Source organism: Gouania willdenowi, chromosome 22 (assembly GCF_900634775.1).
Source record: "Gouania willdenowi chromosome 22, fGouWil2.1, whole genome shotgun sequence".
Lineage (NCBI taxonomy): Eukaryota > Metazoa > Chordata > Actinopteri > Blenniiformes > Gobiesocidae > Gouania > Gouania willdenowi.
Window position 1 is genome coordinate 2,938,256 of NC_041065.1, and position 24,532 is coordinate 2,962,787.

At 41.3% G+C, this 24,532-nt stretch overlaps 1 protein-coding gene across 1 annotated transcript in view; it reads right to left on the reverse strand.

Moving 5' to 3' along the window:
* The window catches only part of LOC114456274 (ras and Rab interactor 3-like), a gene marked incomplete at its 5' end in the record, with an annotated part of 30,623 nt that extends 14,556 nt beyond the window's left edge, over nt 1–16,067 (reverse strand). The window contains 9 exons of the mRNA XM_028437923.1: nt 2,159–2,345; nt 2,758–2,879; nt 5,701–5,872; nt 5,949–6,129; nt 7,184–8,078; nt 9,813–9,904; nt 10,067–10,139; nt 11,861–11,972; nt 15,726–16,067. Of these exons, the coding sequence (XP_028293724.1) occupies nt 2,159–2,345; nt 2,758–2,879; nt 5,701–5,872; nt 5,949–6,129; nt 7,184–8,078; nt 9,813–9,904; nt 10,067–10,139; nt 11,861–11,972; nt 15,726–16,067 (2,176 nt within the window). The remainder of the gene's footprint in view (nt 1–2,158; nt 2,346–2,757; nt 2,880–5,700; nt 5,873–5,948; nt 6,130–7,183; nt 8,079–9,812; nt 9,905–10,066; nt 10,140–11,860; nt 11,973–15,725) is intronic.
* Between the last annotated feature and the right edge of the window lie 8,465 nt (nt 16,068–24,532).

Here is a 24,532-nt window from a genome sequence, read left to right on the forward strand (position 1 = left end):
TCCCAGTGATTTTAACTCAATAAAAGACACAGCTGTCCAAATATAATGCTTCAACATTTAATCAACACACCTAAAAACAAATGAGGTCCTGGATCCAATCGAATAAGCGCCAGTCAAAATCTTGGAGGTGCCGGATCTTGCTACAGCAGGATTCAGTCCAAATTAAGGTCTGGATCTCAACGTCAAAGACTCCCTGCCCATTGTTTCCTCTATCCAGTGAGTGAGGCATCTTTTAAGAGGCGTGTTTTTATCTGATGCTCCTCCCTCTAGTTCACCTGCTCTTCAGCAGCAGCAGTGATCATCATCTTCCTCTTTCTATTGAAGACGGTTGAAGATGGCTTGTAATCAGAGGGTTTCTTTGTCTCAACCAGGCCATCACTGGGATGTTGAGCAAATCCCTTAACCCCAATCCAACTGCTCCCTGTTGGCAGTTGGCAGCCCACTGCTACCACTCAGGGAAAGTTGGCAAAATGCAGAGAAGAATTTCATTTAATAAAGTATACATTATTTTTACATTATATGGTATTGATGATTTAGGGGTGTAAATCCACCATGGTGGTACATACTGGTTGAGAATTCATTGGACTTTGTCTTTCCCTTAAGAATGTGATTTGCGTGCACCAGTTTAGCACCCGGATAACAATCCACTTAAAATCTCATTTCTAATGAGAGGGAGGTTTGCTAAATAAGGCTGGTTTCACACTGGTTTAGTGGTAGACTGGGTCTGAATGAGTGGAGGACCTTGATTTGGCTCAGAGAACAACTTCTAACCTGCTCCAAACAGAGTCTGGTGCAGTTCCATGAGCTAACCAGTTGAGGGGCTGTTACTAGAGTAGAGACTTGAAGAAGAGGCTCTCATCTATGGGTCAAAGCCAGCTCAATTCCTTCTCCGTTTCTTCTTTACCAACATTCAACAATGAAGCAGCAACAAGTTGTTGTGCTTTTGGTGGTTTTAAAGCCGTTTTGTGCCATTGCCGTTTACCGATTACCCACAATGCTGTGCTCCTAATCACTCTAGGCTTTGATTGGAAACGCTCCGAGACTGACAGAAACAATCGCTCTTCTGTTGGATCCATTCTCGACTTCGTTTGCGTCTTCACACCGACCAAATGAGGAGGACTATCCGAACAAACAAATCCTCGAGCGTTTTATAACCACTCTAGGGTCCGTCTGTGTGAATGCACCCTTAGTATCAGTAAGATCTCCTGAGGTTGTAGCTCTCATACTATCGGTCGAGAACCCACACAGTTATGTCTGGTCTATATTGGGGTTTACTGAGAGGAGACGTTTGGAGGAGTGATCATCTTCTTCACTTGTTCCCTGGAGACCAAAGGTCCAGCTCCAGGTTGATGGGTGACCGATCTGTGATGGTAGTGCCAACCATTTTGTGGCTGGACTCATCCTCTGGGTCCTCTGTGCCCTCCATGGCCATGACCGCTCTCTACCTCTACCTGCTGCACTTACAGTATCTTAGATCAGCCGTAGAAGTGTGCTGAATGCACGCACTGTAATGATAAAAAACTAAAGCTGCTACACATTAGACCACCAGTGGAAAAATCTGTCTAAATGTGTGATATTATTCTAAAATTAGGGCGAGGGTTTGGTCCGTGTCATAACGTAGGAGGTGACGTCTGTCTTATCTCATCACATTACCTTAGATTTTGTGCAATAATGGATGTTTTTGATGTTTCTGACCACCTTCAAAACATGAATGTGAGCAAGTATTCAGCATCATGTTGTACTTTCCACTTAATTTTGGCATCAAATGAAAGCTTAGGGGAAATCGGGAACCACCAAAAAAAGGTTTTTGCGATATTTGAGTTTGCGCAATGACAAAGTTTAAGCGGTATCATCACCTAAACTAAAGTTAAGTTAAACTAAAGTTTAAGTGGTTTTGGTTATAAGCGAGCGAGGGCAAATGAGCTGCATCCTGGCTGAGGGCGGTGCCCGCGCACCCCCACGGTCGCCAGCGCATCCCCCACGAGTGCACCCATGGAGAGTTAGGCCAGAGGAATGCGGGCCATATCTGGTGTCAAACAAACACTACACGTCATCCATTCACTGCCTTGCCACAGTGTTTCCAGCCTGGTCATCAAAGCAGGACAATGTTTTTAAAGGTTTCCTGTAGTTTTTGTGTGTGTTTTTTTGTAGTTCTCACCTGGAGAGCTCACAGACATGCAGTCATAGATGATCTTGCAGGTTTTCAGTAGCAGCTCAATCTTTTTCTGTGGAGAATACTCCTGGTGCAGATTGTTTAGCTTAATGCTGATCTTCTCCATAGCAGAGGCCTCTGGGATGGCAGTGGTTATTCCTAAAGATGTGGTGGTACTGCCTAGAACCACAGACTGACACACACATACAGTACATCACGTTAAAAACACCTGCAATTAAATACACCTTTTCACCCGCGGCTGTGTGCATACACATTAAAGCATATGCACACCTACGCCACACCTGGATGTGCACCTTACAACAAACATAAATATAACAGTCACACGTTTTTATGTTGACATGTCACGCAGACGATGCTACATAGTGAAGGTTACCAGATCGCTATAGCTTCACTAACACCACACCTGCCACTACACCTAACTACTGACATTAGGTAAGTTTAATGAAAGTTAGACATGCAGGTACGCGTGTTAGACTGGTGCGCATTAATTTAGAAGCAATCTACCCCCCATACACACTCACACACACACACACACACATTAATAGCACAGATTGTTGCTGTATTAATCTCGTGTTGAGTCCTACCTGCTTCTCTGCCAGCTGTTTCAGGCTGTTGTCGTCACCGTGCACTTTCTCCAGATTCTGGTAAATGGGTTCCCTCAGTGGTTTCAGTACGCTCTTACACAGTGCAGCTTCAACAAGGCTTTCTGCATCAATAAAAAAAAGTATAAAAAGCCATGAACACAGCCATGCATTTTCACGTATAAAGACAGGAATCAGAAGTACCAATCAATGAAAATGTTGGGCTTGCAAATCTAAATCAAAGTCACATTGTTTCTTAAATATTGTCCCATCTTCTCCTTCAGTGATGGTGCCACTGAACCTACAGCACAGATCATTTATTGACTTTTTACTATTAAGCTTTAGTTCTTTAATAATGAAGTGAAACAAATGGTTTGCTTTAACAAAAAAAAGCTCTCACCGAACGAAAGTAATACAAAACTGATGTTGTTTGATGGTAAAAGGGCAGACGTTCAGGTAAAACTATAGGTTACTTTCGTAACCCCGATTCTATGAGTAATATGAGCGAGATGTCTCACTATGGGATGTCGCCTTTGCTACATTCCTCAGAATACCTATTTCACTTTGCCAATCCTGATTGGCCGGTGAAGCGCATCAGTTTGATGGGAGAACCTCTCACCTCCTATAAAAGGAGGGGACGAACAGGTTTGCAAACCTCTTCTCCTTGTTCGAAAAAGAAGGGCAGTCTGGTGAGACATCTCACTCATATTACTCATAGAGCCGGGGTTACGAAAGTAACCTATAGTTCTATTTCATAATATTTTGTCAGATGTCTCACTGTGGGATATGGAAACTCCCGTAGCGCAGACATGCTTACCGAGCGTCACCAGCCCAAGGGGCAGGAATCTGCTTACATCAGGACAGGAAGACCGCCCGTGCCACGCAAGGGGCGGACACGTCCAGCATGTAAAGGCGGACAAACGTGAGGGGCGTGGACCAGCTCGCCACTGCACAGATGTCCTGAACAGACTCGAGTCGAGTGTGCATGCAGACCCATAGGCGGCTGCAGACCCTGACGTGAGTAAGCCAAAGCAATAGCCTCCACTACCCAGTGTAACAGGTGTTGCTTGGTTACAGGCTTCCCCTTACCAAGGTTGGCCCAGGAGATGAACAGCTGATCGCTCCTCCTGAGGCCCCTTGTCCTGTCCATGTAAGTGCAGATCGCATGAACAGGACACAAGAAATGAGGGCGCTGCTCACTCTGTGAGGCAGAAAAGGTCAGCAGATCAATGGACAAAAATTAGCCCACCACCTTCGGTACATTGGGTCTCAGAATGATCCTTGCATCACCTGGTGAAAACTGAGCACACGACGAGTGAACCGAGAGCGCATGAATGTCGAAGCCAGAGCCAGCAACAAAACAGCTTTAAGGGAGGCAAACTTCAGGTCCGTCACCCATTGGTTCGAACGGGGGTTCCTCCACACCCTCCAGAACCACCGCCAGATTCCATGGTGGAACCACCAATCTGGACATGGGGCGGAGCCTGTGTGCACCCTTCAAAAATCAGCATATCAACGGATGCTGATTCGCTGGTTTGTCCGTAAAGCCCATGTAACTGGTGGCAATCGCCGCCAAATACACTCATAGTGGAAAAGGCCTTGCGCTTGTCACTCAGGCCCTGCAGGAATGACAGAATCACGACCACCGGGCACTGAAAAGGAATGTGGTTCTCAAACACCATCCCCTTAGAGTCATGAAGAGATCTAGTGGAGGGGGCCCGAGGGCACTGTATCGTAGAGATCACGTCCTGTAATAACCCTACGGCCGACAGATTGCGCCACTTAGGGGGCAGGCCCACAACACTAGACACTCTGGGCATGGATGGAAAACCGTGCCTCCCGCCTGTGACAGCAGATCCCTGTGCAGCAGGAGCTGCCAGGGGGGAGCACAGAGTAGCTGGTAACCCTTTACCGACCAGTGCATCGCCGGCCAGTGGGGACCCACCAGGATCAGAAAATGGCTGCATTCCCTCACCTTGTGCAGGGTGCAACCGACGAGAGCACAACCCGCCCTGTCGGTTGATGTACACCACAGCCGTGGTGTTGTTCGTCCTCACCAGGACATGATGTCTCTTGAGAGACGGGAGGAAGTTGATCAGTGTGATTAACACCTCTGACAGATCCAAGTAATTTATGTGAGAGCGCTGGAGGGCTGCTTCCAGCGGCCCCTCACAGAGATCTGCCCTCGTGAATCCCAGCCCAGCCTGACAGGCTGGCGTCGGTGGAGATCACCTTCCGGTCTGTGACAGCGCCTAAGGGCACTCCATTCGTCAGGAAGCCGGGGGCCCCTCAGTGATGCAGTGCCGAGGTGCACTCTGGCGTGACCAAAACTCTCTGTGCGCCATGACGCACGGGATTGAGCCCAAGTGAGGCCGCCCACAGCTGGAATTCCCTCATGTGTAGGCGGCCCAGATGGATCACGAGGATGGCAGAAGCCATCAACTCGAGTAACCCAAAGACAAAACACTTTGCCAATCAGGATTGGCAAAGTGAAATAGGTATTCTGACGAATGTAGCAGAGGCGACATCCTATAGTGAGACATCTCATAAAATATTATGAAATAGAACTGAATTTAAATAATGTTAAAATTGAAAGAGTTTATAAAACTAAGCTTTTGGGAGTATTTATAATAGATGATAAATTTAGTTGGAAGCCTCACATGGAGTATGTACAACTGCAATATATAAATTAATTTATTTTCTTTACAAAACAAGGGATTTTGTAAACAAGAACTGCCTTCATTTATCTACTTTTCACTGATATGACACTGTGTTAAAATGAATCTAAAAAGATCAGATCAGTGATTATCAGCCCTCAGATCAGGTACAATCACATTATCTCTGATCCATTGATTTCATTAATGGTACTTGGCATGGACCATCAAACATAGCCACTGGTTCTGAGATTGTGGGAGGAAACCTGATGCTTTTGTTGAATGCGGTTACCCAGTTTGTCTTGTGTGTACTGATGCTGGGGCTCGATCATAGCCTGCAGCTCGCTGCTCTGCAGCAGGTAACTTTTCAGCTGAGTCATCATCTGCCGGATCTCCTGGAGGAGCTCAGTGGACGTGGAGTGGTTGGACATGGTCTCCAGGGTGAAAGCTTGGTGCTCTTTCACCTGAGGTTAAACAGAACTCATAGTTGATGAGTTGTTCAGATGAAACTAATGATGATAATAAAGCTTTTATACTCACAAGGTTACCAAAGTAGCTGGACGGGTCCCTGGCTAGCTCTACAATGCGCCGCGTAAGGCGGCGCTCGTGGCTGATGAGTCCAGCGAGTACGGTGGACAGTCGAGAGCGAGCGCGATCCAACATCGCATTGGTGGGGGTTCTCTTCACCTCTGCTTTGGGGCTGCGACTCTCTACAATGCGGCTGCAATAGTATCATAATAATAACAGTTAAAGACTCCCTGTTTAACGTAGGGGCTTTGAATGCATCTTAGGACATTTTTCTGTTATTCGTTTACTCAGTGGTGGATAGTAGCAAAGATCATTTACTTCAGTACTATTTCACAGTATCTGTACTTTACTAGAGTATTGTTTTGAGGAAATACTTATTACTTTCAAGAACTGAAAGTAGTAGCAGTAGGACTAGGTTTTCCAACTTTACTTCAGGTGGCGTTTAAAGTCCCTTTTTCAAGTAGGAAAATCCTGAGTTGCTTTGAATGCAGCATTAGATCAAGTTGTTAGATCTTGTTTGATCACACAATTTCTCTTTCTTGGAGGAAGATAATTGCATTTATGAGTATTTATTATTTGCGATGGTCTGGCACCCTGTCTATGGTGTACCCCAGTCTAGCGCCTAATAAGAGCTAGAGATACACACCTACAGACCCCCGCACCCCTGAAAAAAGTAGCAAGCGGGTCAAAAAATGATGGATGGATGATTCAAGTTTTACTTTGAAGTTTACATTTTTCAATTGCTTTCAGTGCTGAAGTATATTTCTATTCAAATACTAAAGTACTTTCGCTAGAGTCATAGTTTGACAAATACTGAGTGCCCACTTTACTCACAGTTACTACATTTTGTATTTGTGTCCATTTATTAAAGAAAAACATGTCAAATTAAAACTGCAAGCAGTGATGACGGGCCCTTGCACCCGCTGTGCCCATTGAGGCGCGAGGCAACTCCTTCCTACCGGTCGCGTTCAAAGTCAAACTTAATTCCGTATGGCAGGAGTTCGCTTTTATAGATGATGTGGTTTGGCCAAAAATTGGGAAAAATTGCTAAATTTGGCACGCTAAATTCAAAATTGCAGACTTCCTGTTGGATTTAGGCTACACGTCCAAAATACATTTTTGCTCGTTGCTGTCCAATGCATATATCTCCTGAATGCAGTCTAGCTAGTTCAAACCAGTTTAACATTAAATCAGTGTAAAACCAATATATTATTGTTATTTTGGTATATTGATGGGGAGGGACTTGCCTGTTCTGCTCCGGCTCGTGGTTTGCTTCTCCATCTTCCTCTGTGCTGCTGGTAGAACAGGAGTCAGGGTCGGTTCCCAGGACAGCGCCCCCCTGTGGAGAGTACAGAGAGACATCCGGCCTCCGTCCAGGTGAAAGAGGAGTTTCTTTCTTCCCAGATTTCTGATTGGTCGTCCCACCTACAGCTCGGTTGTTGTGGAGGGCTGTGTTTGGGAAAGCTGGTTTGGTTCTGGGTGGTGGGACTGGGCGGGACGGTTTCCTTACTGGTGGGGGACACTGGGAACCAGTTGTTTCATTCTCTTTTTCCTTTCCTTTCTTTTCTTTCTCCTTCCCGTCTTCTTCCAGCTGCTGCTCGGAACCTTCAGGATCCGCTGCTTTCTCCACATCGCTCTCTCTGCCCGAGCTTTTGCTGGATAGGTTGCGACGGACCGGAGCTGGAGGAACGGGGGGAGCAGATCTGTTCTGTGGGGGTATAGGAGGCTTCAATACTGGGGGGGAGATCAATGTTGTGGTCTTCTCTTCTTCGCCTTCTTCACCCACTCTCTCTGTTCTCTCAGGTTCTGGAGCCACAGGCGCTAACGTTTGAGCTGAGGAAGTGGAGGAGAACAGCAGCCCCATCCCTGAGCCCGAGCCCAGAGTAGGGGGTCGGGGCGGGGGCCGTTTGTATTTAGTCTCCAGGTGAGGGGGAGATTTAGTGGAACCTTGCGTCTGTGTAATACTTTCTCCATTGTGCACAGTGGAGGTGGAGTTTGAAAGTGTACAGATATCAGCTTTAACGATGGGGGAGGGGTTCTCATCACTGTTGGGTCTCTCCTCCACCGTTACAGGGTTGACGTAAAGGTAAAAATGTGTGTTTTTGTTCTGGGACTTCTGGTTAAGATCAGACATCCAGAAATCTGCAACAGAAAAGAAATAGTGAGATGGATTTTAAAAAAAGACAAATCAGGTAAACATCTACACACCCTGACACAAGGTCCCAGAGGTGTAAAGAGTACTGATGTATTCTACTTAAGTAGAAGTACTGTTACTTCATTTAAATTGTACACAAGTACAAGTACAAATAAGTCCTACATAAAATACTCAAGTACAATTAAAAAATAGCTCAATTAAATTAAAAAGGAAGAGACAAAATCTTGCACACAAAGGCATCTGTATCAAATAAAAAGTTTGTCTAAATGTACAATTATTAAAAAATTCTATTCAATGCTGTTTTGATGTGATGCATTACGTTTAATCTGATTGGTCAGCAATGATGTGGTGCATTACGTTTAATCTGATTGGTCGGCTATGATGTGGTGCATTACGTTTAATCTGATTGGTCGGCTATGATGTGGTGCATTACGTTTAATCTGATTGGTCGGCTATGATGTGGTGCATTACGTTTAATCTGATTGGTCGGCTATGATGTGGTGCATTACGTTTAATCTGATTGGTCGGCTATGATGTGGTGCATTACGTTTAATCTGATTGGTCGGCTATGATGTGGTGCATTACGTTTAATCTGATTGGTCGGCTATGATGTTGTCTGGTTACACTCACCTCTGCAAACTACCCAGTAACAGATGTCATACATGACATTTAATAGTTGTTCTAAACTGTTAGCCTAGCCTAGCATTAGCTTCATCAGCAAGATGAGCCGCGGACTTTAGAGTTCCTAAAATAGCTCATAATTGTTTCTTTTCACCCTCCTATTCTCCTCAAATATCACTTACTATCAAGTGTTTGTGTCAGACACACTGTTTATTTGTTGACTACAGAAATCACCCCTTGATAATGACACCTTGACCTGTTGTCTAGCGCCACCATCAGGACACACTTTTAAACTAGAATGAATTTATCTGGAATAGTTTTCACCCAAATCTTCTAAAATTTTACGGACAACATTAATGACCACGGGAGTATGAACCCTATTGGTTGTGGTGACGATATGAGCTTTCCTGCAGCGCCACCATCAGGTCATACTTTCAGTTTTATAGTATCTTTAAAATCTTTCTTCCAAATCTTTTCAAATTTGGGATGCACATTCATGACTGTCACAGAATGAACCATATTGATTGATGTTGACAAAGAGAGAGACTGTGCACTTTGTACTACACACAGAGCAATGGAAGGATTTTTTTTGGATAAAGGGTTACCATGCAGGTCCTGAGGATTGAGCAGACATCGACGGTCTAATTTTGTGCAGCCCTCAAAAGTTGTAATTACTCAAAAAAAAAAACACACCCAAAATTACACAAGAAAGACAACAAAAGTACAGAAAAAAAATACATTACAAGAACAAAAATACACTGACGTAATTCCAAAAGCACAAAATGACTCATGACACACAAAAGGACAACAAAATCACACAAAATGAGAGAAAGATAAACAAAACCACAACAAAAACATTAAAACCCTTTGTTGTTTGTTCGTAGTTATTCTAATGCTGACATGAATGTTGATCATGTTGCCCTCGTATCAATACCATGCCTGGGATAGATGGACCCGTTCCTTTAAAGATCCCTGATACCAATGGATGCTCATTTTGTTGGACGCTTTTTCAGAGATGAGTTGAAGCGTCTATGTTCTTTTAACTTCAGAAACCTAACTGCAAAATAAGTCTTTTAATGATGTAATAGACATGTGCGTACCTGCACCCTTTGCAGAGATCACATCAAGCTCTTCTTTATTAGTTGCCATGGTGATGGCCTTGGGTAACCTCAGTGGGACGGCCAGAATGTCCCTGGTTGTGTGGAAAAGAAGCATTTGAATTAAACTAATCATTGAATGACAGATATACAAATTACACAGTCACTGCTGATTTAAATGCATTAAAGACTTGCGTTGTGCGTTGCAGCAGAAACGTGTTTAAGTTTGTGACTGTGATTATGACTGTGATTGTTACCTGCTGACATAATAGAAGGAGATCAATTTGAAGATATCATCAAAAAGCAGAGACGATCCATTCAAGTGAACAACTGCAGAGGAAAACAGTTCGAGAATTAACAGAATTAGCTTCTGTGCTCGGTGATGCGTTCACTGTCTTAAGCTGCATCTGTTAAAAGGATCCTCCACAGTTTTTACAAATGTGGCCAAAAACCTTTGAAATTGACTTATTAGAAGATCAATGCCAAACAAAACACATTATTTTGCACAATATGTGTTTCAGTAACTTTTAAAAATGGGACTACTGTACAGTTTTAGAGCCTGTCTTCCGCCATCTTGAAATCATGTGATTGATGATGTCACACGGCCCCACTGCCTGTAAACATCCCATTGTTGTTCTATTGGAGTGAAACATTCAGCCTGATTTTTAGATCATTTAACAGCTTTTTAGATCAAAATGACTTGTGTTTGCTCTAAATCAGTATTTACCAATTGTTTTTGTCCCGTGTACCCCCTTTGCATTTTTGTCAAATCATGTGTACCCTCTCTTAAGTATCCTCTCAATGATTTCATGATATGCTTTTTCATTTGTGGAACAGTGGGCTCTCCTAAACCCCAAACTGTGTCTCGAACATTGGTTCCCAAAGGCTTAATCTACAAATTAAAAACAATGAGTGAAATTTAAAGTTCATTTATTCATTTTTAAATACCGTGCATTTTTTTGTGATTACTTCAGTAGTAAGTAAATACGGTCATATTTGTGAAATGTTTTAAATTGCTGTCTCTTATTGTCAGAAGTGTGATAAAATGGCCTCTACAGCATAAAATCATTCTGTTTCAATAAATTACAAGAAAATATAGTATTTTATTGAGCAATAGAGATAATTTGTGGTGAATTTGTTAAAAAAAAAATAGCCTAAAAAAGAACTAGAAACATTTCCAGATTGTTTTTAAATGAATTGTTAAATATTTCCGAGTACCCTTTGCAATGTGCTTCTGTGTCCCTAGGGGTACACATTCCCCTGTTTCGGAACCATTGCTCTAAATAATCAGGAAAAGTTAAAGATGCCAATGTAAATCTCTTTCGTTTAATGAAAGACGATAAAAACAGTTGTGACGGCAAGATTTTAACTCTGTGGTTTGGTAGTAGACAATGAAGCAGAGAAGAAGAGCTCTCCTATGGGACCTTTACGCTCCCTTAAACAGTGTGCTGCTGATGCTCTGGTGGCTGCAGTTAGCGAGTAATCATGGAGTGTTGAAGACACACAAACAAGTCCTTCAACAGTCTTTGAATACTCGCTAACTTCCTTATGAGAGCTCTTCTTCTCTGCTTCATTGTCTACTACCATACCACAGAGTTGGAACTGTTGCCCCCTGTGGTCACAGATTTTTTCGGGTCACAACTGTTTTTATCTTCTTTCTGTAAACAAAAGAAGTTTACACCAACATCTTTAACTTTCCCTGAATATTTAGAGCAACCAAAAGCAGAACAAGATGTCATTGTGACTGAAAAGCTTCTAAATGATCTAAAAATCAGGCTGAATACTTCACTCCAATAGAAAACAATGGGATGTTTACAGGCAGTGGGGCCATGTGACATCATCAGTCACGTGATTTCAAGATGGAGGAACACAGGCTCTAAAACTGTACAGTAGTCCCACTTTTAAAAGTTAATAAAATGAATATTGTGCAAAATAATGTGTTTTGTTTGGAGTAGATCTTCACATAAGTACATTTCAAAGATTTTAGGCCACATTTGTAAAAACAGTGGAGGATCGTTTTAACAGAAGTGCCTCTTGTGTGCAAGACCTACATGTTTTGTGTTGCTTCACTGCCACTGTGCGTGTGAGCAGCGCTCCCTGGTCATCGGGCTGGCGGACTGACATCACTGTAGCCGTCTCCTCAGAGCTCTGAACCAGGAACGCCTGCAGATGTCACCAGTGCATTTAAACACTGCATTCAATTTTCTAAGTAAGGTACGACAAAAAGCTGCTATAGGGAATACAAAGAAACGCCACGTTACCTTTTGTTCTGTCTCTAAACCACATCACTGAAGCATGAGGAAAACCACATGTTGTTGATACTGTACAATGTCAAAAGTCAATCAATAGAATCAATAGTACTTATGTAGGGACGCCGTACCTCACATGCAATGTCTAGCAAGTGAAGCAAATGGACAACAATGTCAAATTTTCTTCATAATTTCATTAACAATCTCGCGCTACATAATCACACTTGCTGCGTAGGATTTCATGAAAAACTTGAGGGTGGTTCACTGGTCATCAGCAGGGTTTGGTTCAATTACATTTTTCAGTTACAATTCCATCTTCAATTAACATTATTCAATTACGATTACAGTTACCAACATTTTTTCCAATTACTATTCTATTACAATTAGTTTATATCCTCAGAAAGTCAATTACAATTACAATTAATCGCAATTACAGAACCTGAAATAAATAACCTAATAAAAGTTAACCTTTCTCTTGTGTTAGCTTTCTGTTAGCATCTCTAATGATAACGGGTCCTAAATCAGCTGTAAAATAGAATAAAAACAAATATCTATCATCTCATTTATTTCCTATCTATTGGTTATCTTGATAGGCTTCCTAATCAATGAAAATATAGATTTTAATATTTTTAATGTGGGTGTCCGAGCCCAGTTTTGCTTTAAATTATAATTTATATTATTTATGGAATTTTCATGACAATTACAATTACAAAGTCAATTATCTAAACTCAATTACAATTTAATTATGATTATGACAGCAACATATTTTTACAATTACAATCATAATTACGCCTTAATTGTAATGAATTATCAATTTCGTGATTACAATATAATCAGTGACGTGCAGTCAGGGTAGGCAAGGTAGACAGTGCCTACCCAAGGGTGAATTGATATTTTGATTATTTGTTTTAATTATGATATAATTATAAATTATTTATTTTTCCATTTCCAATAGCCTACAGTACCTATAAGTTTGAAAGTGTCAGCATTTTGTGCCTTTCATAGCCCGAATTACTAAACAGCGCTGTAAGGCAGGAGGAGGCCACGCCCCCTCCCAAAAGCACGTTGCTGCTCTGCCTCTGTTCCCGTTAGCGTGTTTTTATGTGTTTGCGCATGCATAGTCAGGTCCCCACGATGAAAATCATTTACGTCCAAAGGCAGCTCTCTACGCTCCCTTTGCACGTAACCACGTTATGCTAAATGCTATACGTAAGTTCACAGTACATTAGTGAATTGATCCCATGTGACCACTGCTGCTACGTTCTCTAGCTAGTGGGCGGGATAACACTACAGTCAGGATGACAGCACTAGAGATGATAGAGAAACTTTGTTTTGAGGAAAAATGACAGCTTTTAAAAGATGGAGACCAACACCTGAGTTACCAGAGCTTCAGCAAAGATAAGGTCAGAACATTGTTGGTACTTTCTACAGTGGATGGAACAAAAGGAAGGATTGACTTTGTGGATGCTCCTCACTGAGGCTGTTCTGAGTTGTTGTTGTTGTCATTTTCTCCATGTTTCTGTGTTTCCAACACAAACAACAGATGTGCTGTCGTGTCATGAGATGTATCTTGTTGGGAGAGTATGGAGGCTATATTAAATAATTGTTTATGTTTCTTTAATGGTGTTTATGATGTTGATTTTGTTAGATGGCTAAATGCTTGTTCATGTGGATCTTGTTGGGTTTTTTCTTTCTTATTATGAATTTTATATTTTGATAAGCACATTGAGATGACTTTGTTGTAAATTGCTTAATACAAATAAAGTTGATTTGAATTGAATTTACACTTGCCAGCAGAAACATATGAAATTGTCATTGGTGGTCTCGATTTGCAAAGTGCCTACCCAACCCTAGTGGTCACGGCATGTCACTGATTATAATGGACCCCAACCCTGGTCGGTAGTATTTGGCTTTAAATGAAATGTAAATATCTCAAAACCAGGGGTGTCAAACTTTTAGTTCAGGGGCCGAATACGGACCAGTTTAATCCCAAGTGGCGGGCAGATTATTGATGGTAAAACAAGCACTTTTATCATTCATGTGCCATAGTCTGCACTTCCACCTTCCACTTCACCGACAGATATACCCTGAAGGATCTTACATTTTCTGACCAATTTTGATTTAATTTGGGGAAATTGTGTGGAATAATTTGAGGGAATTTCTAGGATTTTGGAAAAATTTTGGCCCCCAGGCCTTGAGCTGGACACATAAAACCCTCACTTCCATGTTTTGGGACCTCATCACAAATTTTCAATGCTATTTTTCCTGTAAAACGGGAAGCTGAGTGTTGACAAGTGATTCAAAATTTCTCAGCCCGTAACCACATGTGATTTCAGCATAAACCTCCCGACTTACGTAAGTCATCTGAATCACATACAGTAAATATAACATAGATGACAATAGTTGACTCAGTTAACCCCATTCCCCATGTTTTGGTACAATTCTGGGAAGTTTTATTGTAAATACAGTAAAGTCATTTAAAGAAAAATCATTAAAGACAATGAAATGGAAACCAAACAGAAACAAAGTCCCTACTTATGCACGTAAGTATCAAGATTATTGGAATAACATTATGCCTGTGTTGGAAATGTCATCCTAACGTACAACTCATACTAATTCACGTCACAATGCGTTTATAGGGCATTGACATTAGATAGTATGAAAAGATGAAGTGGGTGAGAAATACTTGAATATACAGTATGGGGACATTTGCACGGTGGGCACACTAGTCAATGGGTGCGTCTGAATATTCCCTCCTATCTCCTGTCCTATTTACTTTTCCTTCTCCCCCGAAAGTGTTTAAGGGGCGACCATGATAAAGAGTGTTCCAATGCTCTTAAAGCTAAGGAAAAGAGGCTCAATGCTTCCTTTATAACCTATTTTAGCCTAGGAAACGCTGATGCATCCTTTACCAAAGCCGAGCGTTCACGTAAACTTACGAAGACTGAAAAGAGACGCAGATCATGCAAGTTACCGATGCAATAATATGCCTTGAACAACTTTAAATAATACCCCATGACGCCATGGGGTTAAGGAAAATTAGATAGGAAAGGAGATAGGAGGGACTATTCGGATGCAGCCATACTCAACCGACCCATGATGCAATGCGAGCGGAATGTAAAATTGTCCTGGGACCGGCTTTTAAAGCAAAAGCATCTCTTCTTGTCTTCCATTAGTTTTTTTTAAACTCTTTTGTATATAGGGCTCTTATTTTGAAGTTAACAGGAAGTTTAGTCAGCAGCACAATGGAGGGTCTCTGCAAATCTGTGAAATGTGAGAATGAAATGTTTAAACATGAGTTTTATGGATCAAATGAGCACAAATTGATATTCTACTTGGTCACTTTCTCAATTAAAATGTTTTCAGAACTTTCAACTTTCAGGTGGAGAATCAACAGAGATATTTAGCCTCAGTGTGAACAAGGGTTTTAACGCTGGAAACTTGGAAGCGTACTTCATCCTAATCATACTAATAGTATATAGTAGACAGTTTGTAGTGTGTAGTACAGTGTAGTGTGACATTTCGAACACAACCTTCATGTATGTTCACTGTCCAGATGAGGATAGGTCTCTCATCAGACAAACAGTGATGACGGTAAGGATGTATTTGAAGGAAAAAAATCATTGGTAGTTACAACATTGTTATTATTGTGTCTCATTGATCTCACCCCAGCTGACTCGCTCTCCATTATACTGGTGATCTGGTCCTGGCTCAGTCCTTTAGGCTGCCACACAGATGTGCTCCCAACCAGTTTGTCAGCCAAACTCAGTGACTGAGGAGCCGGAACGTTTAATGGGTCGACTTGAGCAGAGGAGGAGGAGGAGATTGTTGGAGATGATGGAGGAGGAATAATAGAAGGGGAGAAAGAAGGAGAAACATCAGAGGAGGGGGTGGAAAGCGTGGGAGAAATAGGAGGAGTGATTGGAGTAGGAGTGAGAGGAGGAGGGAGAGATGGAGGGAGAGATGGAGGGAGAGGAGGAGGGAGAGATGGAGCAAGAGAAAGAGGGAGAGGAGGAGGGAGAGATAGAGGGAGAGATGGAGAGAGAGGAGGAGGGAGAGATGGAGAGAGAGGAGGAGGGAGAGATGGAGAGAGAGGAGGAGGGAGAGATGGAGAGAGAGATAGAGGGAGAGATGGAGAGAGAGGAGGAGGGAGAGATGGAGAGAGAGGAGGAGGGAGAGATGGAGAGAGAGTGGGACGGGAAGCGTGCTGGGAGGGCTTGGCTGAAGGCGGCGGGGGTTTGGGTCGACATGGTCGCGTTGGAGGGTTGGAGGGAAGTGAAGGAGGAGGTGATGATGACACAGATGTGCTATGGAGTGCTCCTGTCACAGGACTGGTGTGGCTGTAGATGACAAAAGTCAAAGGTCAGGGATCGCTGTAATCAATGGGGAATCATGTGATAATGTTGTTTTGCAACTTCTTCCACTTTTTAATACTATTTTCAAACACAAACTGTAAATACTAATGCAATAAAACACTAAGCTTCAGCAATGCCTAATGGGCCGTTATGACCTCATACTTCCTCTTTAATAAACCTTCAGTAACTTCCCACAGTCTACAGCTAACAGTTAGAAGTGTTTGGTAAACATTGTGGCTGTTGCGTGAGTAGAATGATGTATTTTTCTGTTCATTTCCTCACAACTTCCTCTTAATCAGAAAAGACACACATTTCTGTTTGCTCTTCTCGACTTTTATCAGAACAACATCTGTGCTGCTTCTGACACAAGAAAACTACAGGTGCTGGTCATATAATTAGAATATCATGAAAAAGTTGATTTATTTCAGTAATTCCATTCATAAAGGGAAACTTGTATATTATATTAATTCATTACACACAGACTGATATATTTGAAATGTTTATTTCTTTTAATGTTGATGATTATAACTGACAACTAATGAAAACCCCAAATTCAGTATCTCAGAAAATTAGAGAATTACTTAAGACTGTTACAAAATAATAATTTGTAGAAATGTTGGCCAGCTGAAAGTATGAAGATGAAAACTATGATCATGTACATCACTCAATAATTAGTTGAGGCTCTTTTTGCCTGATTTACAGCAACAATGCAGCGTGACATGGAGTGGATCAGTCTGTGGCTCTGCTCAGGTGTTATGAGAGCCCAGGATGCTCTGATAGTGACCTTCAGCTCTTCTGCATTGTTGGGTCTGGTGTCTCACATCCTCCTCTTCACAATACCTCATAGATGTTCTATGGGGTTAAGGTCTGGTGAGTTTGCTGGCCAATCAAGAACAGGGATACCATGGTCCTTAAACCAGGTACTGGTAGCTTTGGCACTGTGTGCAGGTGACAAGTCCTGTTGGAAAATGAAATCTGCATCTCCATAAAGTTGGTCAGCAGCAGGAAGCATGAAGTGCTCTAAAACTTCCTGGTAGACGTCTGCGTTGACCTTTGACCTAAGGAAACACAGTGGACCAACACCAGCACATGACATGGCACCCCAAACCATCACTGACTGTGGAAACTTTACACTCGACCTCAACCAACATGGATTCTGTGTCTCTCCTCTCTTCCTCCAGACTTTGGGACCTTGATCTTCAAAGGACTAAATGTACTTTCATCAGAGAACATCATTTTGGACCACTCAGCAGCAGTCCAGTCCTTTTTGTCTTTAGCCCAGACTAGACGCTTCTGACGCTGCCTCTAGTTCAAGAGTGGCTTGACACAAGGAATGTGACAGCTGAAACCATGTCTTCCATACGTCTGTACGTGGTGGTTCTTGAAGCACTGGCTCCAGCTACAGTCGCTCTTTGTGAATCTCCCCAACATTTTTAAATGGGTTTTTTTCACAATCCTCTCCAGGGGGCGTGGTTATCACTATTGCTTCTACACTTTTTTCTACCACATCTTTTCCTTCCCTTTGTCTTTCTATTAATGTGTTTGGACACAGAGCTCTGTGAACATCCAGCCTCTTTAGCCATGACCTTTTGTGTCTTCTCCTCCTTGTCCAAGGTGTCAATGGTCATCTTTTAGACAACTGTCAGCTCAGCAGTCTTCCCCATGATTGTGTAGACCTACAGAACTAGACTGTGAGACCATTTAAAGGCCTTTGCAGGTGTTTTGAGTTAATTAGCTGTCTTCAATATTGAACCTCTCCACAATATTCTAATTTTCTGAGATACTCAATTTGGAGTTTTCATTAGTTGTCAGTTATAATCAGTGTCACTTTTGACAGTAACTAGTACTGTAACGCAATATATTTCTAAAGAAATAACGCTGTTACCGTTACAATATGGTGTGTTTGTCCGTTACTTTGCTAGCTGCAGTGTATTTCCTGTTTACAGTGGCGTTACATATTTTTGCGGGATGCCGTGCCAAACACGGTAAAACAGTACAAGAAGAAACATTGTCAGCATGTTTCTGTTTACTTCACGTGCGCCAATCATGGTGAGTCACTGCGAGAGCAGGACGAGCTTCTCAGAGTGGAAATACGCGCATTATTTTTGTCTCCAAAAGATGCATCAGTGAAGCTAAGCTAACACTGCGACTGGATTTTAACAGACTGTGACTGTTATCCAGGGACAGATCAGCCAAACTATTGCACGGTATGTTGTTGTAAATATGCAGCCTGTCGCTGCTGCTGAGTCACTGCTAACAGCAGCTCATTAGCCTGATATGTTTAGCATTGTGTAGCTGAGAAAAATGCTGTGAATTAGTTTTTCCACATTCATTTTCAACAGCAGAATGTGCACCTGGAATATGCACAGCTTACTTTACATTACTGTGCTAAAGCTGAAAAATTACTGTTTTAATTTTGGAGCAGCTGTTTTATGCTTTATATGCACATCATTTATGGTTGTTTTATAGCAGTTGATCAACAGTGGATTATTATATTATTACAGCACTAATATGAAGCTGTATGGACACAAATGACCCAAAATAAATAATACATTCCTTAATTCTAAGTAACTCAAAAGTAACTTTTTTCAGTAACGCATTACTTTTGATGTAAGTAATTAAAATAGTAACTGAGATACTTTGTGAATGAAGTAACTAGTAATGGTAACTAGTTACTTTTTTTCTGTAACTAGCACAACACTGGTTATAATCATCAACATTAAAAGAAATAAACACTTGAAATATGTCAGTCTGTGTGAAATGAATGTATACATTATACAAGTTTCACTTTTTCATTATATTCTAATTTTATGACCAGCACCTGTATTTATGGTGTTCAACTCCTTACTCTCTCCTCCTACCTTTCAGCCCTTCACTGGTGCTACCATTAGTAACTAAGGGTACGTTCACACCAATGGATCCTAGAGTGGGTAAAACGCTCTAGGATTGTTTGCTCTGATAGCCCTGAAGTCTAGAGCGACTAGGAACGCTCTCATAGTGGATCAAACACAGGAAGTATGAGCGATGACGTAGAGTGCATGATATGGTGGGAGAACATTCTCAGGGATTTGTCCCATACGCTTTGCCTAATGGCGCGTTTCCACTCCTGCTATCGGCTCTACTCTCTTTTTGCGCATTTCCACTGGGAAAAAGTACCTCCTCTGTGGTACCTGGTGCTGCTTTTTTTTAGTACCTCATTTTTAAATATTTAAACCTCTGCAAATGATCCAGAATGCAGCAGCACGTCTGCTCTTCAATCAACCCAACCAGGATGTCACCCCACTTTTCATTTTTCTTCACTGGCTTTCAGCTCCAATTAAATTCAAAACTCTTATTCTGACTTACAAAACAGTGACAAGAGCCTGCCCAGCCTATGTGGACTCTCAGATCTACAGTCCCTCTGCCTGTGAAAGTCTCCTAGTGCTCCCAGTCCAGCATTTTAATTTTAATTTATTGATTATTTAAAAGAAACAATGCACATTAATAAACAGACTAGTTCCCATGTGTGTAAAAGAAGTTGTCTATGCGCAATTCATTTTGTGTGTTTGTATTGACATCCGTGTGCTTGTGTCATTAAATATTCTATTGGCTGTCGCTGTACAAATGACTTTTGGAACACATTTGGCAAATAAGATCTGTAACTTTCTTATACTTGTATCTCGTGCAATATCGCTAGAAACCACCAGTTGTCGCTGGTACCAGGCATGGGCGGACTGGCGTACGAGGACACCAGGGAATTCCCCAGTGGGCCGCTGGGTCGGGCCACGAGAAAGAGAAAAAGAAAGGGGAATATACCTGTCAAGTGCCAAACTTTAGCTGGGAGACTCCCGTATTTTACCCCTCTTTCCGCCATAATCCTGTACTAGTATTTTTCCATAAATATCCCATATTTTAATGTAATAATAATTAAAAGATGCCTTACTAAACTGAATGCTGTCACTAGCCTCGCGAGAACTGCCACCTGAAATGGCCTGAGTGACAGTTCTCGTGAGATTAGTGCCGACAGCAGCAAAAAACCCAGAAACAACTCAGAACAGAGATGATGAATGAAGACGTTCTGATGAAAAAAACAAAGAACTGGTGTAAATACGTTGTAAAATGTTTATCTTCATAAAGACCATCAGGATGTGACACAGTTACACGTTCTGTTAAATTAATAACTGATTCACCATGAAATATCAGCCAATCACAAGCTCCACAAATATACACTGTTTATAAAGTGTTAAATAATGTAAAGTGTGTAATAAATGTGTCTAATAAGTCATTAGTGAATACCAGAGAACCACACGAGTGAGCATGAGAAATTAAAATAAAATATGTAATAAATTAATGTCTAATTTAAAGACAAGCAACATGAAACTAACAGTAAATATGCAATGTGTTGACTTGTATATAAACTGTAAGTATATTAAATAAACACATGTGCTTCATATACACATTTATGTTTTAATTTAGGCCGTTTTATAATTTAGGGCTGGGCAATACATCAAAATTCAAGATGTATCGAGTTTTCTATTTTGGCGATATAGAAAACTACAATATTGCACATATCGATATACTGTATATCTATAAATACTTGTTCTAAGAGTCGCTGCTTTTACTTCTCAGAACAGAATGTAAAGCTCAGTTAGATGATCAATGAGGGCATTCTAACCCAGACCTTCAACATAACAAGCCACACTACAGAACTCACTCACACGTGCTGTCCCTTATAGGAGAAAAAGCCAAAAGTGGCAGATATTGATCAGCTGTTTGTTAATAAATGTGTATGCGTGGCATTTTGCACCAGCAAATTTAACCCATAATTGTTTTTCTGGTCAGACTTGATTTTAAATAAAATTATCTAGATTTATATCATAAATCACCATTTTGAGAAAATATATTGAGATATAAGTTTTGGTCCATATCACCAGCCCTAGTAGGAATGTTCACAGCATTTTAATGTTAATAAAGGTCGACCTACCAGATTATAATCACATAATTATATTTAGTAAGTGGTTGACAAGTGGGTATTTTAGATTTCTTGTACATCTATCTTAAAATATAATGGATACTGGAGCTTGGTTGGGGGTGGGGGGTCAGACACATTTTATTGTATTAATGACTTGTTTGCATTAATATCACTACATGCTGTAAAATCACTGTACTGCTGTAATTATAATACTGTATGCTACTTAAGGGTTCAAGTTAATGATGAATATATGATTATGGTCCAAAGCAACATCAAATGCAGCAACTTGTGTTGCCGGCTGGCTGGATCCCCACATCGTATATGAAGTGGGCCGGTCTGTCAATGACTGCCGAGCAACTTTCCCCTGCCAGTCTGCCCCTGGTACCAAGTGATAGATCCACCAATTGGAGGCAAACTTCATAATACACAATATATACATATATATTGACAATACTCCATTTGTCTAACTACAAGATTTTGCTCAGAATACTATGAAAAAACAACTATAGAACATAATGATGGATTTGTCTGGAACACTCTGATGGTCTATCCTTCTATCCTAATCTGTTTGTCCTTCTGTTCACTAACCCCCACCAGTCAAAGCTGATGGCTGCCACTTCTGAACCTGGTTCCACTGGAGATTTCTTCCTTTAATAGAAATTCTTCCCACTGTCGCTAAATGCTTGTTCGTGTGGATCTTGTTGGGTTCTTTCTTTTTACTATGGACTTTATTTTGTTAAGCTCTTTGAGATGACTTTGTTGTATTTTGAGCTATATAAATAAAGTTGAATTGAATTGAATTGTATATGACACATTTGAAAAAGAATCTTGTAAATTGTATTTTGTAAATAAGTGGAATAATCTTATAAGTCCCTATTAGTCTAATGAAAGGTAATTAAAGGTACGGTAAGTAGTTCCAGAGGCAGACAGATGTCAGAGTTCTGATTTGGCTTCAAGCTTTCCATGATGTTACCATCACGCCTCACTGTGACAGAGTGGGTCTGTCATGTTTTAGAGACAAAATGCATCAACATTTAACGACCGTTCAAAAAGCGAGGAATCAGCTCATACGATCACTGAGATGTGTCTGTGGGAGGGATTGGAAATGGAACACATGGAGCTTCTTTTCATAAAGAACATCACAAAACTAACACAAGTGAAGATTACAATCAAGTTTACAAAAAAAGTCTTAAACTAAACAGGACGGACAACTGTTGCTTTTCCTGCAGATTGTGGTGAGGATGAAACAACACAACATCAGGATATTGGAACATTGTGAGAAGCCTGTGACCTATATATCAGTCAGTGAGTCATCACATCTGTTCTTCCTGCTCTAGATCTAATGATGATGATGATGATGATGGACTAACGCGCCGTGTCCTCTTCACACTACACTTTGTTCTTTTTATACCCACAACATTCCCTCCACGCCGTAAAACTCACCCTGCATCCTGGGAAAGAGTGCTGGCTTCCATCATATCTCCACAGACTGACTGTTGAACTGCTCAGTCTGTCTCAGCTCCATTGAAAACCCCGCCTCCTGTCTAACCCCCCACCCTCTTTCTGGCTTCTTTAGATTGAAGCAGGACTGAAAAAAGGAAAAAGTGAAAGGCAAAGGGAAAATACACATGTGTGTGTCAGGCCTTCTTCTTCTTCTTCTGCCTCCACTTCCTGAGCTGCTGTTCAGGCAGGAAGTGGCTGAACTCTTTGGTCAGACTTCCTCTCTGTTAGCCCTTTGACTTCTCTCGTTCACCACTGCTCTACATGAATGAAGCTCCTTCCCTGACGTATATGACTGAGAATGTTTAGAAATACGACTCCAGATGTCATGTGGTGCTCCTCCTCTCCCTCCCCTCAGCTTTTAGAAGTTTTCCAGATGCTCCCACCCCCACTGCTTACACTGTGGAATGTTCAAACTGATGAATTCCTGCAAGCGTTACACTTTCCTTCTACACGTCTCCTCCCACTGTCACAATGTAAGTGCAGTTAAAGCCCGCCCACCCACCAGTCATTGGCTGATCAAGGCTCTCCTGTTGAATCTTTGGAGCGTAAAGTGAGTGAAAAATGGTTTCACCGCAGCGGTTATAAACAGGAAGGTAGCGCTATCTTTGGTAATGTTGAGGATCTAGCAATAATTGAATGTGACCCCCTCTAAGCTCCACCCCCTCCTCCCCATCCCACCAGTGCCCCGCCCAAAGCCACGCCCCCACAAACATTGACAGTAAGTCTGTGTCATAAAATAGTCCTGGGACTGGTTTCAAGCTAAAAATAAATCATCCTTTTTCAAAATAAAAGCATCTCTTCTTGTCTTCTATTAGTCTTTTAAGACTTTTGCAAATAGGGCTCTTGTTTTGAAGTTAACAGGAAGTTTAGTCAGTAACACAATGGAGAGTCTGAAACTGTGTGAAATGTGTGAATAAAATGTGTCTACGTGAGTTTTATGGATCAAATGAGCACATGTTGATATTATACTTGGTCACTTTCTCACTTCAAAGGTGGAGAATCAACACACACACACACACACACACACACACACACACGCACACACACACACACACACACACACACACACACACACACACACACACACACACACAGAGAGAGAGAGATTCCTTGCTTTTATAGATATACTGTATATACTCATTGAATTTGTAGTGTATAGAATGTTAGTGTGACATTTCAAACAATGTCACATGCCGTACTATCCACTACAAACTCAATGAGTATATACTGTCTACTATATACTATTAGTATGATCAGGATAATGAGTGTTCCCACTAAAGTATACTTCCAAGTTTCCCCAGATGCATTTGGAACCTACAAGGGACGATTTGATACAAGAAAGTGACCAAGTACAATATCAACATGTGCTCATTTGATTCATAAAATCATGGAAACACATTTGATTCCCACATTTCTGAGATTTTCAGAGATCCCCCCATTGTGCTACTGACCAAATAAAACACTGTTCACTTTGAAAACAAAAATGAATTATTATCTTTTCAGCTTCAAGTTTAATTAAATAATAATCACAGCACCTGCTGGTTAAATAGTGCAAGAAATAAGTAAACTGAAAACGTCCGAGGCTAAAACATCCATCAAGATATAACCTGTTGTTTCACTTAGTTGTTCATTACCGCCTCATCGACAGTGGCAATTATGCATTCT